This window comes from Arvicola amphibius, chromosome 1 (genome assembly GCF_903992535.2).
Source record: "Arvicola amphibius chromosome 1, mArvAmp1.2, whole genome shotgun sequence".
NCBI lineage: Eukaryota > Metazoa > Chordata > Mammalia > Rodentia > Cricetidae > Arvicola > Arvicola amphibius.
Window position 1 is genome coordinate 168,867,591 of NC_052047.1, and position 19,470 is coordinate 168,887,060.

At 37.6% G+C, this 19,470-nt stretch overlaps 1 protein-coding gene across 1 annotated transcript in view; it reads right to left on the minus strand.

Moving 5' to 3' along the window:
* Positions 1-19,470, minus strand: part of Rfx3 (regulatory factor X3) — a 249,935-nt gene that overhangs the window by 19,784 nt on the left and 210,681 nt on the right. Inside the window, exons 13-15 of the mRNA XM_038310780.1 lie at positions 16,437-16,534; positions 12,063-12,212; positions 5,577-5,785 (exon numbers count right to left, since the gene is read on the minus strand). Of these exons, the coding sequence (XP_038166708.1) occupies positions 5,577-5,785; positions 12,063-12,212; positions 16,437-16,534 (457 nt within the window). The remainder of the gene's footprint in view (positions 1-5,576; positions 5,786-12,062; positions 12,213-16,436; positions 16,535-19,470) is intronic.

Here is a 19,470-nt window from a genome sequence, read left to right on the forward strand (position 1 = left end):
AATGAGTAAAATTAAAAAGCATGAATATTAAATGCATGTATTATACAAATATGAGCCACATTGAAAGAATAATAACAATAAACTCTGTTATATTAAAAATAAAAATAAGTCCATATAAAACTGTGGCTTTACTAAAGTTGTATCAACTAATAAACTTCTTTTATACTTCAACTATAGATGTGAATCTGTGACTCACAGTGAGAATAATGTATGTATGTATTTATGCATGTGTATTTTATGCCAGTTTCTACTCAGATGCCTTTTTCTACAGCTTTTTGGCCTATAAATACTAAAATTGTCATTATATTCTCAGGAGGAAGAGGCAAAATGTCACAAATGAGAGCCTTATTTTTGTAATGACCAATTATAAAATTCCAGGCAATGAAAGAATAGTGAGTAGGCTTTGCTTTTGTTTTTCTGTTTCATTTTCAACCTTTTAAAAACAGAGATTTAAATACATCAGATTCCATACATCCACGGTGGCCAGTAACAGATCATGAAGTGACAGCTGAGGACAGAAGCTCTGGGTTCTGATGCTGGCTCCATGCTATTTGATTCTTAACCTAAAATACACAATTTCCTGGGGTTGTTTTCTCTAGGGAAAATGAAAGCAGTATTTTTTAGCTAACTTCCACAGTTATTCCAAGGGGAAAATAAACTAAAGAATATAAAAACAACGTACAAAGAATAGAATGCAACAAATATCATCATTATGTTTATAACATAACAGAAAATGCTATTTCAATTTGTATATAGAAGAATGAAAATCAGCAGGGCAGTGATGGTGCATGCCTTTAATCCTAGCATTCAGAGGCAAAGACAGGTCTACAAGAGCTAGTTCCAGGACAGCTAGGGCTGTTACGCAGAGAAACCCTGTCTTGAAAAATGAAAGAATGAAGATCATTATATGGAAAAGACTTTTTTCTTTTTTTCTTTTTAAAATCATTGTACAAACAGAAGAAAAGGTAAACCTTGGATGTCTAGGAGGCTCATTTATAGTATGCCTTAAGACAAACAAACATACAGAAAACCAAACCAGGGCCTCATTCTCTAGTCCAGGCTGGTCCACATCTCATCATGTAACTTAGACTGAATCTCCAGCCATCTTCCTGCCTCAGTCTCCTACATGTGGAGTTACAGGTGACCTTTGTAATCTGGCCTACAACCACACAACCATTTTTAGGGCTTAAAAGGTAGTGTGAGAGTCAGCTGATACGATACATAGTAGTTCCGTAGATCTACAGTTTTGATTTTCTTGGTTTCAGCCACTGCAGTCTAATAATGTGAAATTAAAATTCCAGAAACAATCAGCAATTTTCAGATCACATGTCCTTTTGTATAGAGCGATGAAATCTACTCTCTGGTTCCTGACCTCTGGGATACAGCTCATCTTTTTGCAAGTCCAAGCTCTATAAAAGTTCCCAGAGTTGACTACAGTGATGCTGGGGAACTAATAGACCAAATTCCTGCAAAATGGCTCCTTCAGTAAGAAGGTGGAGGTTGTTGACTTTAGGGGAAAATACTGAATTCCGAGAGGAGACTAGTGATAAGAGTGTATCTTCTACTGTCAACTGAGACGAGTGGAGAGAGACCCACTCTAGGTTTTCTGTTATACATCAAACTGCAAAAGTTATAGACACAACTTGCGGTAGGCACTGACATCAAGGTGTACAAGGCATTAAATCATAGGTCGAGTAATGTTGGTGGTTTCAAGCATCCACTGAGATGCTGGAATATAGCCTTTATGGATAATGTGGGTAAGTGTGTTCCAGCATAAATGAGCATTCAAAACATGGAAATGGCCATGTCAAGGATGTGAATACCTCAGGTTCAGGGAAGTGAATTGCAAGGCCTTGTCTCTGACTCAGGGGAAACAGCAAGACATTACTGAGTCAGGCTCAGGGAAACGGCAAGGCTTTCCTGTAGTCTGAGTACAGATGTTGGTTAACTATTGACTTTAAGTTAAAAAATAGTATGTTCAAAGAGTACTAGGCACAGTTTCCTCATTCTAGATAACTTCATGTTCATGTCCCCTGAGACTGCTCCCCCACAGAGACCCTTTCCTCCATATATATATATCTGAGTATCTGGGCTACTGGTGTGTCTGCATCTAAGGGTACAGTCTAACCAATCACATGTTTCAATTACTTGTGTCTCTCTTTCTTAATCTCCCATTGTTCCCAGTAAGGTTTCCAGGAACAAGCCATGAAGGTCAGGGCATCTAACATATGAGGGATCTTAACAAAACTGGTCATCACTACAGTACTACAGATGCTAGAAATAAAAGTATATTCATTACAATAAACAATTTCAGATAATGGTTTCTTTCTGTCAATTAAATACCTTAAACACTCCTTAAATGTTTGTAATGCTAATGTATAAATGAATTATTACAAATGGAAGAATGGTTTGATTTATGTGCCAAATCCGTAAAATTCGACGATACATCATCAACTTGTAAAATAATTTACAAGAATGTAATACAGTAATTTTTAAAAAGTATTTCTTTTTCCATAGGGAAATTTTAAGGCAGAGAATTTCCTATATATACATGTACAACAAAAACCCAAAACAATGTAACATAATGGTTAAACATCAAATACCACTGAACTCAAAGTCAGTAATCTTTAAAAGTGACCCAAGGGTGGAGTAGTCACTTATAACTCCATCCACCTTGCTGACCAAAGACAGCAGCTATCTAAAGTACAGTCCGGGAATGACAAGTGGTCAGCAAAGATACAAATATAACACTAATCTTATTCAAAAGGAAACATGTTCAAGCTGAAGAAAACATTTGTTACCTATTGCTCTATGAGATTGTATTATAGCCTGTAGGGGGTTGAGAAAGCAACTCTACTGTCTCTACAAGTGTTGAAGGAATGGGGCCATATTTATCTAAATGCCAGATCACTGAATGGTATAATTCTAACTCAAGAAATTCAGAGAATGAGCAAAGTTAGTTTTAATTGCATCAACCTCTTCCCCAGCACATATACCAGGAAAGATCGAATGACCTTCACTGTAGTTAGCAGGAACACTCTGTTGCCTTATTCACAAAGCACAGAAGAAAAGAAACAGTCCACATAATTTTTTTCATTTCTTGGCTTTCCAAAATCAACATCAGCCATTCAAAGCTATTTTAAGGTAGCAGACGGCTCTAGATGGAGCAGGGTTGGTCTGCAGCAACGAATCAACTGCTGTGATACTGCCAGTTTGTTTCTAAGCGTCTGGACAGGTAAATGCAAACACTATCTTAGAAATTACTAGATTAAATATCTGATTTTTAAACATGAAAGGACTGTATATATGGCTGTCAAATTTATAATATTCTTTGCAAATTTACAATTTACATTCACAGTGCTAAAAAAACATAAGCGCTCTTCTTCTGCTTCTCTGATGACTTATGCATCAGTTTTCATTACTCACCATGCTCTTGTGCCTCAGCAAACGGCAGTTCAGATATTGCTCTGCCTACCAGCAGGAGGTATGCATCTGCTTAAATGTCTCTTTCCTCTGTGGCCCTGAACTGTAAGCCTTCAAATCTTTTTGAAATGAAAATAATAACCATAATCGTGTCTAATAATAACAAGCCAATTATCCCCAACTCAGGGAGGACAGAGGGCAGGCAAGTGATGATCTACTGGGTTTGTGTATCTGCAGAGAACATGAAATACAAGCGAGTAATTTTCTTTCTTTTCAGGATTCCTGCAATAGATCTCTGTGGTGACAAAGGCTCTAGGGGTTTATTTCTAAAATGATTTCAACTAAATGCAGAGGAAAAAAACTCACAGGGAGAAGTGAGAGCAAGCCTGCCGCTACCACTCAACACAATAGGAGGAGGCTGAGCATCTTCTTTTCATGGCTATATAAGGTTGGGCACTCTGCCTCTGTCATGTGAGGCTTGGAAAGAGTCAGATAGTATAAGTGATGTTTGATCCACTCATCATGGGCACACAAATCACTTATATAATTTTCTGTGAAAATTCAGATGAATAAAATATTGGCTCTCAAGCAATCAAGGAAACATATTTTTGCTTTTAATCCCAGCATTCAGGAGGCAGAGCCAGACTGACCACTGTGAGCTCAAGGCCAACTTGATCTTCTCTATAGTCAGTTCCAGGAAATCCAGGGCTATTTAGACAGACCCTATCTCAAAAATGCCAAAAATCAAAACCACCACCAAAAAAGAAAATATATTTCCAAATTCAAGCCTTGAATTATATGACAGATGGACTCCTATTTCATGAGACAAGTTAGATAATTTAAAATTTTGACTTTGGCATTTGATCCTGTAGTTAAAATACAAGAGTTTGCTTCTTTGTTCAGGGTAATCCCACTGACTTGGGCCTGAAACATCTTTTTCTTGAGAGGTATAACTCGTTCCTGATATAGATTCCATAACAGAAATCTATCTAACCATTCCATCCTATTCAAATATTGCACAAGTCCTCATTAATACAGCTCATAAGTGCTCTTTTCAAACCCTGTTGTAGATTTGGTGTCAACAGCTTATTCCAAATTTGCCATTATATAACATATAATTAGTAAGCCCTTTCCATTTAGGGGTGCGTCTATGTCTACAAAAACATGTATTTCCTTCCATATTAAGTATTTTAGTCTAAAAGACATGTTACTACCTACTAGATACTAGCCATGCAATATAAATACCAGAAAGTGACTGATTCAAATTATCCTCCTAACTACTAACTACCTCCTAACTACCAAGAGAATGAGTTAGTGGATCTCAGAAGTAACCAAGGGTTAAAAAGAACAAATAAATTCTGCTTTCTGATATATAGCTCTGATATATTCTGAAAGTTAACAGAATTAAGAAATTAACTATGTAGTTCTGATTGTGAACTGGAAATACCCAGAGGATGTCAAAGCTTAGATTGCTAGGCTTTCCTCTATGGATTCAGACTCAAGTAGGCTTGGGAAGTGGCCTGTCGATGCATTTATAATGTATCTAAGTGGATGTGAGGCCATGGTCTAGTGACTGCAGTTTGAGGGCCATTGGAAAGGGAACAAAAGAATAGTAGTCATAACTCCACAAGAAGGCATCTCAATAAGGTAGAAGCAGAGGGAGGACAAGATACCTTTTCTGATTGTTGCTGAAAACATCACCTAGAGCAGTGGTTCTCACCCTTCCTGATGCTGAGACCCTTTAATACAGTTCCTCAAGCTGTGGTGACCCCAACTGTAAAATTACTTCCATTGCTATTTCATAACTGCAATTTTGCTACAGTATTGCAAATACCTGTGTTTTCTGATGGTATTAGGTGACCCCTGTGAAAGTGTCTTTTAACCCCCAAAGGGGTGGTGGCCCACAGGTTGGGAACTGCTATTCTAGATGGACTCTCAGAGATTACTATCTGAACATTTCTTGGCTTTGAGCGCAAGAGGGTCTCCTTTCCAAGCAAAAACTTCATTTTCATAATTTTTCTGCTTAGTTTCTATGCAGCACAATCATAGTTGGATATCCCACCAACACTAAGTTCATTTCTTTTTTCTGTGAATAGCATGCACACACACACATTTGCAGGACAGGAAGAAATGCAGTGAGCTTGGGGTGCTACCTGTAGAAAGACCATTTGAGCAGGAACTGCCTGGCGGCTTTTGGGAAGCTGGGTCTCCCTTCGTAGGGCTTCAGCGCCTGCATCATCACATTATCCAGCCACGCCGCCCACTGCTCCAGTGTGCTCTGCTGCTGAAGCGTCATCTTGAAGTCTGTCTCCAGCCTCTGAACCATGTTGTCGTCACACTGGCATACCCAGGAAGCCTGCTCCTGGGACGCATCACAGACAGAAAGGAAAGGTCAACTCAGCAGCCTCTCACTGAGTGTCAGCACAGAGCACATGTGGGGTGTCACACGGAAAGCCTCAGTGGGGACATGAACCAATCATGAACACGAACAATGGTTAGGCACACAATGCCTTTGTCATGTTTAGGGCTTAGCCTTTCTCCTTGATTATTACGTGAAGCAGTATTTAACTGTGACTTGGTTTTCTACTTGGGCTAGGCCTTGTGAGGGACGAGCACGGTTACTTAAGGCAGACAGATGTCGGAACCAGCAGCAGGCACTGTCCTGTTTTCACACTGCTTCAAAGTTTCCCCACCCCACCACATAAAACCTTAAAACCATTTTAGAAGACTTAGAATAACTCAGAGGAATAAATGGATTCAATTGGCCAAAAGTGGTCCCTAAAGATTAAAACAAAAACAAGCACTGACTGGTACCAGGAAGAAGCATATGCTGTGTGAGCTTGTAGATCAGGAGCAGAAATCTCCAGGGCTATCAAGGCAAACCAACTAATGCAAATTAATTCACAGAACTGAAAACAACAACAACAACAACAAAACCTCTTTTGAGAAAATGTAGACGTGCTACCTGCCAAGAAACCTGATTACTGTAATTTCCCTTCTGCTTCTGGTTGGGAAGTTTCATGTTTTGTAACAACAATGAAAATAGGAACTTTAAAGTTACTTTTCAGTGACGGTGTAGGTTTTATGATGTTTCTAGTGCTGTGCTGTATTTTAAGATTAAAAGAAAAAGATCTCTTCTCTCAGGATCAAAATGTAATTATTTGACAAAACTGCCTGATAATCAAAAGGCATACATTTTTGCTCAGGCCCTGATTTGTCAAACTAAGTTCAAACAGCTAATCAGATCAGTGAGGGCTTCAGTTTCCTAAGCACAAAATTCAACAAATGAGAATTATTGCGAGTTTTTAAGTATGATTCATTATGAGTTTCATTATGAGTTTCTTTGAAGGAGTGTCTGTAAAGTTCCAATACAAAGATATAGAATACACTGATATTTTCATGAAAACACTGTCTGCAGCCTTAATTCTATGCTATCTCAAAGGTCAAGCTGATTCAAATTGAAAACTTCAAATCAATACACCTCTAATCCCACCCTTCCAGCTCTAGCACCTCTGCTGACCCTACATTTTACCCATTCAAGGCTCACTTAATCTTAGAGGCACTTCAAATGCAAACTGTACCCACATCACTCTCTAATCTTCTAGGGAAACCTAGCTTCTTCCTTATCTCAGTTGATGAAAGCCTATCACCTCTATCTTCGTTTCTACATGCGATCTCTTAAACAGTACTTATAAATAGTTTAAATGGACTAAACTACAACCTAAACAAAAGCGACAAGAAAAGAATGTGAGGACAGAAGTTCAAGATAGCTACAATACATGGATACACTTGTCCTTCAAGTTTTCCACACATATATGCCATATTTTCTGTACATACATATTTGCATGTTTACATTTTCATTAATCATTTATTCATGCTGATTTGTCTTGTCATTTGTGCTTATACATAAATAGTTCTAATATAAATATAAAGTAAGTATATAAATATAATAAATACTATATATTCTACTCAATATTCTGCTTAACAATGATAATTCGTCTACCCTTCCAGATAGATGAATATGGAGCTGTACTTATTGCTCACTAATAAGCTTGTTTCATTGAATAAATATGTTATCATATGTATAATCATTTTCATACAGCTAGACATTTGTTCTAAATTTTTACTAGTATGAAGTTTGAATTAGCTATGCTGTTAACTACATTTTGCTCATATTTTCACTTATTTCTGTATAATAGACTTACATAATAATAATGATTAAAATCTTTTAATAGTATCAAATGGTTCCCAGGAATTTTGTATCAACTTAAGAGTCCCTGAGAACCAAGATAAGTTAAGCATTACAATAGTTAACAGGAGAGGATTTTGGTGCCCACCCCCCCACCCATTTAAGCTTTTATTTTATTACTTTTGACCCTTTCTCTGAATACAGTACAGCAATGTTAAATATCAGACTGTGTGGACCAACAGAGGTCTAGAATCTTTGTTGTGCAAATGAGTCTGTGCTCCCTGTATAGGAGATTTTTCTTGTTTGCACGGGTTCTAGAAAGAGGATCTTACCGATACACACAGAAGAATTTCACTTCTTAACAAAAATTCGAAATCACTATTTATGTGAAAATTATTTTTGGAAAGATAAGATGATAACCAGAAACCCAATTTGAAAAATAAGAGCACAGTTCCATAAGCCACTCTTCACACCTGTTTTTGATATACGTCAACCTACAGAGTTCACCTAACAGAGCCTTACTCCATAAACAGTCCCATTGTCAAGAAGAAAGCAGAAAACAAACATAATATTCAACATGTTACATAGTAAGGAAGTTCAAAATCATACTGTATCTTCAATAAAGAAACCCAAGCACCTGGGTGTGGTGGCACACACGTTTAATCCCAGTATTCAGGAGGCAGGAGGCAGAGACGATGGATCTGTGAGGTCAAAGACAGCCTGGTCTACAGAGAGTGTTCCAGAACAGTTAGGGCAAAGCAGAGAAACCTTGCCGTGAAAAAACAAAGAAAAAGACAAACAAAAAAGAAGAAAGGAAGGGAGGAAAGGAAGGAGGAAGAGAGGGAGGGAGGGAGGGAGGGAGAAAGGAAGGAGGAGAGAGAGAGAGAGAGAGAGAGAGAGAGAGAGAGAGAGAGAGAGAGAGAGAGAGAGAGAGAGAGAGAGAGAGAGAGAGAAATTAAGGAAGGAAGGAAGAAAGGAAGGAAGAAACTAACTCAAGTAATCAATGATCAGGTGATCAGATAAGACCGTCCAAATCTAATTCATTATGTAGAGAAAACACATCCATTTACACAGAGCATTTACAAACAATACCATTGTAAGATTATCAGTTAAATGAGAAAGAAAGCCCATTAAACTGCAATAGAAACACATGTCTTGAAATGCAAAGATATTTGTTTCCACAAGGATGAAATAGTGAAAAGAGATTTATGGATATACTGACAGGAACAACCAAGGTCTTGGTGTACTCTAATAATAATACTTGGAACTTATTTCAGCCCAAAGTTTCTTTTCTTTTTTTTTTTTTTTTCGGTTTTTCGAGACAAGGTTTCTCTGCAGCTTTTTTTTAGAGCCTGTCCTGGAACTAGCTCTTGTAGACCAGGCTGGCCTCAAACTCACAGAGATCCGCCTGCCTCTGCCTCCCGAGTGCTGGGATTAAAGGCGTGCGCCACCACCGCCCGGCCCCCAAAGTTTCTATATTGCAAGAGTTTTATCCTTTTATTTGTTAGTCTCACTAAGATTCATCTTAGAAGAGGCAGGAACAAGTTCCAAATGACAGGAAAAGGTCATGAAGAAGGAATGGGTAGCAGCACACACTAGAGAAGCCTGTCAGAGCTTGGAAGAGAAAGGTGCAAGAAAGGTAAAAAGCTGTGCTAGTTTGGGTATTCATCAGAATGTACAAAGAAGTAAAGTACAGGGTGAACTGAATGGCTCACCACTGTATTTATGATCTTCTGAGGAGAGGAAAGATGTTTTGGAGGACAGATGCTTAATTATACAGTTTCCAGTACTAATGACTGTCATGATGGACACATGACACAAAATTGACAGTTGACAACGTAGGAAGACCAATAGTGTCAACGTTGCTGTGTAAGGATGAGTAATAGATGTACAGCTGACTATTGACATTCACGATGTCCTCAAGAGAGATGTTTCTAACCAGTGAGTGGGCTCATTTGTATACAGATTCAGATCAATACAAATATTCATTAAGCCAGGATTGAGAAGACATAAATACATGTTAAAACAAAAACAATTAACACTTTTTTTCAAATATTAATTGAAATAGATCATTCTTTACAAAAATTTCTGTTACTGAGTTGAAATTATCAAGGAAACTGAAGTTGTCTTACTATTCTGACTTCAAGATTGTTTTACCTCAGCTTTTCTTAGGGTACTTTTCAAAATGAAGATCTGAAGAAAATATTAGAGTGCAGATCTGAAGGTGATTTGATTGCTTAATAATTTTGGTAAATGAGTTATTGTAACCCTATTGACATACACAGACCATTTTATAAATCCAAGAGTTTGTTATTGTAAAGGTTATATGATTGCATGTACGTATACACAACTATGTCTGTTTGAGTTTAGACTGTTTGTAGGTAGATGGATGGATACATGGAAAGAGACTGAAAAATTAGCTATCAGAAACATGAGCCTAGTTTGTGAAAGTCAGAATGAACACAGTTAATTTATTCTACTATAAATGAGCCAAGCTCTAATATTATTATGAATATGTTTTAAATAATAAACATGTTATGGGGGTTAAATTTCTTATAAATAATGATTTAACAGACAAATTAGCTACTTAAAATATTCTTCTTTACAAAAGGAAGTCCTGTATCTCATTCTCTGCACTATCCCAGCTCTACCCAGTAGGAATCTACTGTCTCTATTGGCTATCTAGGTCATCCCATGTAAATGGAAACATGTAACAGCTTCCCTTCACTTCACATGTTTCCAAGGCTCAATCAAGGCTTCAGAAGTTCCCTCCACTGCCCAGCAATGGTTCAGTGTATTGTTAAAGCATATTTCAGTTTCCAGGTAGACTCCTAGGCTGTCTAATTTTAACAATGATGCTATGAACACTGAAGTACAGATTGAGGCTCTCTAACCCGAAAATTCAAAATCTGGAATACACAGAGTGCTGAATGCTCAAAACTTTTGCATTTTAAAACATTTTAGAGTAGACTTTAGGGATAGTCATGTGGTAAAGTCTAGTAAATATTAAAAAATTCTCAAAAACACCCAAACATTCCAGCCCAAGGACTTTAGACAAGGATAGGTCAACTTGTGTGGCCATGTTTCCCTTGCTCCTGGATGTGTGCCAAGCAGTAGGCTGCTCAGTCACATGCTGAGTTTATATTTCTCTTTTGGAGGAGATGCCAGCCTGTCCCAGTGGTTGTGGCACTTTCCATTCCCACCATCAGCTCACGAAGTGTTAGTTTCTTCAGGTCTCCAGAGACCAAAGCTGGTATTTTCTCTCTTCAATCACATCCATTTTAGTGTGCACGCAATGATATTTCCTTGTGGTTTTAACTCCTGTTCCCATGGTGATCAATGCTGAGACTCCTTTCATGTGTTTATTGGGCACTTGTCTATTTGCCATTTTAAAATCAGGTGGTTTTTGATTAATGGGTTGCAGAGTGGTTCTTTACAGCTTCTGTGTATAGGGCATTAACAAGACATGAGCTTGTGACTTTCTTTGCAGTGCTGTTTTATTTTATTTATTTTATTTATTTTTTATTTTTTTTTTTTTTGTTTTTCGAGACAGAGTTTCTCTGTGGCTTTGGAGCCTGTCCTGGAACTAGCTCTTGTAGACCAGGCTGGCCTCGAACTCACAGAGATCCGTCTACCTCTGCCTCCTGAGTGCTGGGATTAAAGGCGTGCGCCACCATCGCCCGGCTTTATTTTATTTTTTTATGTAGTCTCTTGTTAACTCCAAAAGTTTTAAATTTTAACTGTGCTGAACTATGCATTTTTTACTTTGTTGCATATACTTCAGGGCATTATCATTTTTACACAGTAACAATTAACTTTGTTATTTTAATATTATAAATAAAATACTTGTTAGACTTTAATAAGGAACGTATATTAGTCATTTCTAAGTGTAAAGTACAGAGCAACAAGGGTTAGCAAAGAAATATATATATATATTTTTATTTGATCCAAGGTGTCCAGACTTACTTCAGTTAATTCTTTAAGTGAAAGAATTTTCTCAGGTATCTGCAATGTACATTGCAATAGAGGTGCTTAGCTCTTCAAGGTGGGTTACTGTAATAAAAGAAGTACCTGCTTGAAAGGGCACAGATCACTATTTAAACAACCTAAGGTAGTTGGTGCAGGTGGGAAAATGAAATACAGAGCAGTTAACAGTTGTTCAAATTCTCACAGACAAAGATTGTCTTATTTTTGGCATAACTTCAGTGACTGATATTTATTATCCTTTTAACTCCATTGCAAACATAGATGCATTCTATTACCTACTAGTTCATAAGCCTTAGCTGACTTTATCCATAAGACGAAGGGTTCAGTTTAGTCTGACGGGGGTAAAACCCCATCTTTGAGGAGATTGTGAACACAGATTCAACCATTGCATGTATCGGATGGTCCTATTTAGAATAACTGGCACCATTCTTTAAAAGATAGGATTTGCAAGGAGGCAGAGTACCTGGACATTGGCAAAGTCAACGCGATTGAGGTCGCTGAGCATCTGGTTGATCTGGGAAGTGTTCTGAAGGACGGCACGAGCTGCCTGGGCCAGGTGATTGAGCGATGTGTATCTTCGCAGAGTCTGGGCAAAGGCACTTACAGCGGCAACCTACAGAAACCCAAGCAAAGCAAGCTTCCCTTAGAAACATTTAAATTCATTTGGTAAGAGTTGACTTATAAGTTATATAGGATTTATCTGTGTAACAGTCCTAGCTGTTCTGGAACTAGCTCTTGTAGACCAGGCTGGCCTTGAACTCACAGAGATCTAACTGCCTTTGCCTCTAGAGTGCTGGGATTAAAGGCATGCACTACCACTGCCCAGCACATTTAAGATTCTTAAACAAAGAAATATTTGATTTTGAGTATACTGATGTCAACACTTACAACAAGCTCCCACATTTTTTGGCATTTGAGTACAGTAATCATTAAAGCAGTCTTGGAAGTGAATTACTCAACCACAATATGAAATTACATTGTCTACAAAAGTAGAAAATGTTTGCTTTCACCACCTCTCAACCCTTTTTAGGACAACTAGAAACTAGACAAGTAAGAATATTTCTTTCTATTTGGAAAAGTAAACTGTACAGAACTATTATTGTTAATTGAACAAAAACCACTTTCAGAGCAGCACCATCCTGGCTCACTGTTATAACATTTCGTTTACAAGTTGGCAGACGGGATGGTGAAACATGAGAGTTCAAAGTTTTTATGACCAGATACATTTATCAGACCAGCAAGTAGAAGAACCTATTTTTTTATTTAAAGTTCTTCAAGTGAAAAATTTCATTTACTCTTCAGAAATCACCTTTTCCTTTATGTCCATCATCCTTTCTGGCCAGAAAGGCCGTGTGTGTGGGGGGGGGGGGGGGGAGGGGAGGAAGGATATGACAGGAGCGCCTCCTTTGTCCTCCAGCTTCCAGCTGGATTTAATCAGGGATGGTGCATTGTTAGGAGATGGAAGCAGAAGACAACAGTGGTCAGAATGTTCACTCCTCCCAGACTATGTTCTTCCTTTTCCAAGGCTACCACTGAGGAAACTTAGAAGGAGGATTCCTGATGCTATGGCACCCACCCCTTATCTATTTCAGACCTAGATTGGGTGATGAGTTCTCACTATTGTAGCTGCGGGATGCGTAATCCTTGGTTTTCTCAACTCTGCTTATATGTTCAGAAAGAAATTCAGCTTTCCCCCACACCTTTGCCTTAAATCTTTTGTTTCTTTTCATTTTTTCCCCCACTACTCTAATGAATTGAACTTAGGACTTTTGTATACTGATCAAGGACTCTACCCTGAGCTCTGTCCTTCTAGCAGGGGAACATTTGTTTTTCAATGAGATACCAAATTGAATTAGCCTATGTTTGAAGATATGAAAGATAATTTAAAAAAACCTCTAAATAAATATCTATTTTTCATAGAAATTTTTGGCATCCAACTCGGGGCATTTGGGAGCCTTTAGCTCCAGACCCCAACGCCAGCCACACAGCGTTGGGCTTTTGATTGATTCAGCATTCACCCCAGCCCTGCTCGTACAGAGCACAGGACGCGCGCATGACTGCCTGCGTTCTGGTGTTCGAGCTTGGGCAGCTGCTTAATAAGCGCTGGTACTGCTGACTAGGTTTGGCTTTCGCCCATATTCCCAAATATTGTTTATATATGTTCTTTTACATTTAAAGGGGGATATGATATAGATATGAATAATTTACATTGGTATAAATTTTTGCTGTGTTGATATAAATTTAAGGTCAATTTTGTTATATATATATGTATTTCTGATATTGATTAAGGTATTTATGATTGTGTAGTTCATTTAAAATGCAATGTATAATTAGGAAATATAGGTTGTTAATGGATAATCATCAATAATAGTCAAGCTTGTTGTCATGTTAGTTAGATTTTCTAGATATATAGAGATATAGTTCAGTTAGACAGGCATTCTTCATATCTTTCAAAGACTACAGAACATGGCATTTAAGATGTTTTAATAACTCGGCTTTTCATGACAATGAGACACTTCTGCTCCTGGCAGCACCAATCTACTTCAAGAGGAAGATGGGCATCGAAGAGGCTTCTTATGGAGTTTGATAGCCATTTGAGCAAGAAACTGCTCTTGCCTGGACTGTTGCATAAACTGGACATAAAGAACCCGCAGAGAGAGGACTGCTGAACTTGCCTAAAGGTGAGATGGTCTTTCGGGGTTCCTGATTCGTGAAAGAGTCTGTGAGACGTTCTGCAGGACACAGCAGAAAGTGACTAAACTGTCTTTGGAATTTCCTGCTTCATGGAAATGTCTGCTGGACACTATGGGCCTGACGGCCGAAGATGGATGCCCCAACGGTACAGAGGAACTTGGGTGACTGTCCAGGCAGCGAGTTGTCTCTGTCATTTTTAAAGTTTGAAAGTTGCATATTTCTTGTTTACTTAGGTAGTATTATATCCTTCTGGAGTCTTTGATGGAGTTGAAGAATAAATAGTTATAGCTTTCCTTAGTTATGATAAAAGATAAAATATCTAAATATTGTAACTGTAATTCTTGCTTTATAACTGTTTTGTTATATGTAATTTTACTATGTTAAAGTTAAAGCCTTCCTTTTTGTTTAAACAGAAAAAGGGGAAATGATGGAGGAGAGTCATCTGTCTATGTGTTACTTTCATTGGTTAATAAAGAAACTGCCTTGGCCCTTTAATAGGACAGAAAATTAGGTAGGCGGAGTAGACAGAGCAGAATTCTGGGAGAGAGAAGGCGGACGCTTCAGGCAGTCGCCATAGGCAGTCGCCAGGCCTCTCCTCTCTGTGATGGACGCAGGTTAAGATCTCTCCTGGTAAGCCACCCCTCGTGGTGCTACACAGATTATTAAATCTGGGTTAAAGCAAGAAGTGAGAATTAGTCAATAAGAGGCTAGAACTAATGGGCCAGCCAGTGTTTAAATGAATACAGTTTCCATGTAATTATTTCCGGTGGAAAGCTAGCCGGGTGGCAGGATGCAGCCCCGCCGCACCATCTACAAATGTTAGATACACAGTAAATATGACCCTAGTCTTTCAAAATATGCCAAAACTCTTAACATATTTATAGGAACATATCATATTATACTGAGTTTTTTTGGGTACATAAATAGCATATACTGAAGAATCAGTTGGTTGAGTAGAATAATGTGTTGACGTTGCAAAAGTGGCTCATTTAAAAGTGACCTGTATTAGGACAGCCTGAAATATTTAAGCAAACTCACATACCCTTGAAGAGAAAATGTTTTTCCACTTTTGTGGTTTATATTTGCTGAGTACATATCACATGCCAGGCACCAGGTTAAGTGTCTCATATGTATGCCACATTGTTCAACTGTCATCTCAACATGCTGTGAGTTAGAGAGCTTAATACCTTGAGTAAGGTTGTACAGAAACTCATTTAAGTGGTAAGATTTGAACACAGGTATTTTAGTGATATTGCCACTGACCAGAAAGCTCTTCCCTAAGTCAGGTAAACTGTCTCAATATTTGAGAGCTCCTCAGAAATACAACTGCATATCAGCAAGAGCAGAAGAGCAGAAGTTATTCTCTGCAAGGGCAAACACCAGACTATTTCTGAAATTCAGCAAAATGACCAATGTTGCAGGCAATCTGCTGAGGCGTTCACCTTGATGACACGGAGAAGGGCAGTGATGTCAGCTATCAGGGGCATTAGTAGGACTACAACTGATTTTATTAATTGGAAAGGTTGTTCTGCCATAATCAAATAACATCTTTTATTTCTGTGATTTTTCAGACTAGAATCCAGGGTTTTGTTCATCTTACCACTGAGCTATTTTCCTAGTTTCTGGTTCTTACTAAGTAACTTGGACTCTCCTTGAGCTCCTTACATAGCCCAGGCTAGACTTGAACTCATGGTCCTCCTGTATCAGCCTCCACTGTGCAGAGCTTAAACCAAGATAGGAAGTGCTGGAGCTATTGTGGCTCCAGAGAGACTTGCTGGCTACAGGACCTCAACAGAGCCATACTACACACAAAACAAAGGAAAAGATATACTGCTGGAGTCTAATGGTGGATACAGTTGCTTACCAAAAGCCATAATATAAATTTTGGAAGCAGAATGAAAGTATAGTATCTATTCAAACTTGCCATGGGCATATACTCACAGATTAACCTAAACTAACAATGTGGAATCTAGGATCCTCTAGGCATGAAGAACAGCTCTGAAGCACAATATACATATGTTAGTTCTACATAACCTTGTGCTACTTATATATAAAGATCAGTTATGAGAAAAATAGTTGTAAAGAGATAGTTTCTTTAGCAAGCATGCACATGTGCCCTCCCCCATCAAAGGACATGACATACCTTGGTTTGTATCATTCTCTGTGGAATATTGTTCATGGCATTTGAAAGCCAACCTTCAAGGCTTTTTGCAAAATTTCGAATGGCTTGGGTCAAGGCACCTAAATAATAAAAAATAAAAGCAGAACAATAAAGATACCTAAGACCATTAATTTTTATGCTGGAACAAGGAAAATACATGTTTATACTACTTTTATAGCACTGAGCAGAAACTATATTATCTTCATTGATTAAAAAGAAACATCATTTCTAATTTCTTACAGCATCTAAAAGTAATATGTTTGGCTTCTAAAACTGTTTTGTTCTCAGACACTGATGACACCTGTGGGAAAATGAAAACATTCAAATCTGCCTGTTTATGGCAACATATACCAGTTGTGAATATACTTTATGGGGTTTTCTACCACGGACAAAACATCACACAGTGTTTTGTGATCAAGGGCTAAGATTTTCCATTTTGGTTTCAAACTTAAAGCTCATTTTACATTGTTAGCTAACATGAAATACAGTGCAAGGCTTTGTTTTTCTCTAGTTGATGTTTTACCATAGAACCTATGAATTGAAGTATTTATCTTTGCTGAAAGTAGAGGAAAAATAATTGTCGGAATGAAAGTTTCAGATGACTACTGCAATTTCACATGGAGAAGCTGAAAGATCAGTGTGATAAGATTGCTGTCACAGACAGCCATGTTTCTATGACATTATCGAAACAGCCAGACCTAACTTGTTAGAGCCTGGAATGGAACAGGTCTCACGAGAGAACTTTACAGTGGCCATGAAATGGCCACAAACATCTTCAGTCATCATTGCTAACTTTGTTACAAGAGAGCTGCTGCTCATTGAGTCTGCTCAGGGTGTTCCCCAGTCAATGGTCTTTTAACTTCTCTGTGCCCAGGCCTTCACACAGTGGGGAAAAGATTTAGGTGTTTAACAAATGTTTAAAGCACCAGTAACACAAACTACTCTCTGCAGATTCCATAGGGTCTGGGAGATACCCAGATCTGGGATATATTGTCAGTCAGAAGTTCTACTTAAGTCAGCTGCCCTGAGAACACATAGCAGGACCCAAGTCTTGGGTTTTCCTTTCTCCACTCAGGCAGGTCTGATACTTTACTTACTTCTGTTTGCTAAAACAAGTTTTAGAGGGAAACAGCATATTCAAATTATTTACAAAAAGATACAAAATTTAACACCTAATAATAAAACAACTGAGTCTTTTTTTAAAAAAAAAACTTATTTAACTGGATAGTAGAGCTGAAATTGCCTAAATATTGGTTAGGAGAGACTGCAGACTCTTAACCAGGCGGAACTGGAAATTTCTTGAGGGGAAATCTGAAATTTCCAAAGCATCCCACCTTGGTCAAAAGAGAAACACATCTCTCTGCTGTTTATGTCCTAGAATCATGGAGTACAAGCATGAATGGAAATGAAAGGAGTGAAAAAATTAACAGTCTTTCTTGAAACTCAGTAAAATTTTGTTCAAGGTTGAACTTGGCAACCTATATTTTCCATTTTGGTCTATAATTAGTATAATGATGATTTAATTTGAAAAGACCCCAATAACTTCTTATGTTATTTTTAAAGCATTTCATATATGCCCTATTTTATCTAGAAAAACTTGATGGAAAGGAAATTATAATATAAAAGGAAACACTGTGCATGTTAAAAAGTTTAGGTATTTACTTTTTTTATACTAAGTAATATTCTGGCCCACCTTTTATTATATTCCCAGTTGCCCATTTAAAGTGTTACCAGTCGAAATCTTATTCAATAATTCACACTTAATTTCCTTTTTCCATGTTTCGGGTGAATGTATTTTAGAATATAGGCATTTCAAGCTGACTTTAAATTAGTACGATGTGCAGACTTTTAGCTAAAAAAAGAAATCCCATCTGGACAGAAAATGGTAGAGTGAAGTACTAGTAGCCAAAAAATACAATTTTTAAAAATAAAATTAAGTTTGTTCTCTCTGTAGGGATTCATATAAAATCGAAATTGTGCAGACTGACTCTGACAGCTTCTAAAGACTCATAAATGGATGGTTTGATATTTAAAAATCTATTCCAAAGTGGAGCTCCTCAGCCTTCTCAAGATCAGTATTAAAAAGCATATAACCCAGCAATAGCTATCTACATTGTATTTTAAGCATTACATTGTTGAGCCTAATTGTAAAATGGAAATTGAATTTCCCAAATTTCTTTTGTAGCCTAGTACATTAATGTATCTTGTGATTTCAGAGAAATAAAATCATCCCATTTTCTGGTAAATGCAGAGAAAAACTACTGACAGAATAAACTATTCTTCTAACCACATTTTTTAAAAGGCAAAGGTCAAGTGAATTATATACTTAAAATTATAAGGCTTAAAGTAAACCAAAATTGATGCATGATTTAAACCAGGGACCTGTTAAATTCGTATGATGCTAAGACAAAAGCATATGGTTTCAGAATTGTTTAATGAATACTGATGCTGTTGACTTCTCTTGAAAAAGCAAGCACTCCCTGACACCTCCTTGTATCTCATGAGAGAAGCTGTATGTTGGGAGCCAGATGTCATAGGCTAATGAGCTAGCCTATGCAACTTCTTCTAAACATCTCTAGAGATTAACACTCGGAGCACAAGGAGCAGGGGCGTAGAAAAAAGGATCAAATTCTGAAACAAACGCCAGCAGAAACTGACATGGTGGAATTTCTATGACAACATCAACTTTATCAATCGTGTTAGTCAGGCAGCCTGGTGTAGACAGAGTGGAACATTAGCAATTTATAAAGTGTTAAGAGAATGCCGGTGGGACTTCTTTTGTTTCTGCTTTCTCCTCCATATATTAATGTAATTGATTGACATACTATGTAAATGTGTATAAGCATCTATTCTAGGGTAATGAATATATAAAAGAATTTATATTTTCCACTGTGTCTTTGTATTTGCAAGTATAAACATACAAACGTTAATACCTTCCTTTTCCCTTCTACTAAACCCTATTTATATGTTTTCCATAAACATAACAAATAATTGTGTTGGCATATTTAAAGTATAT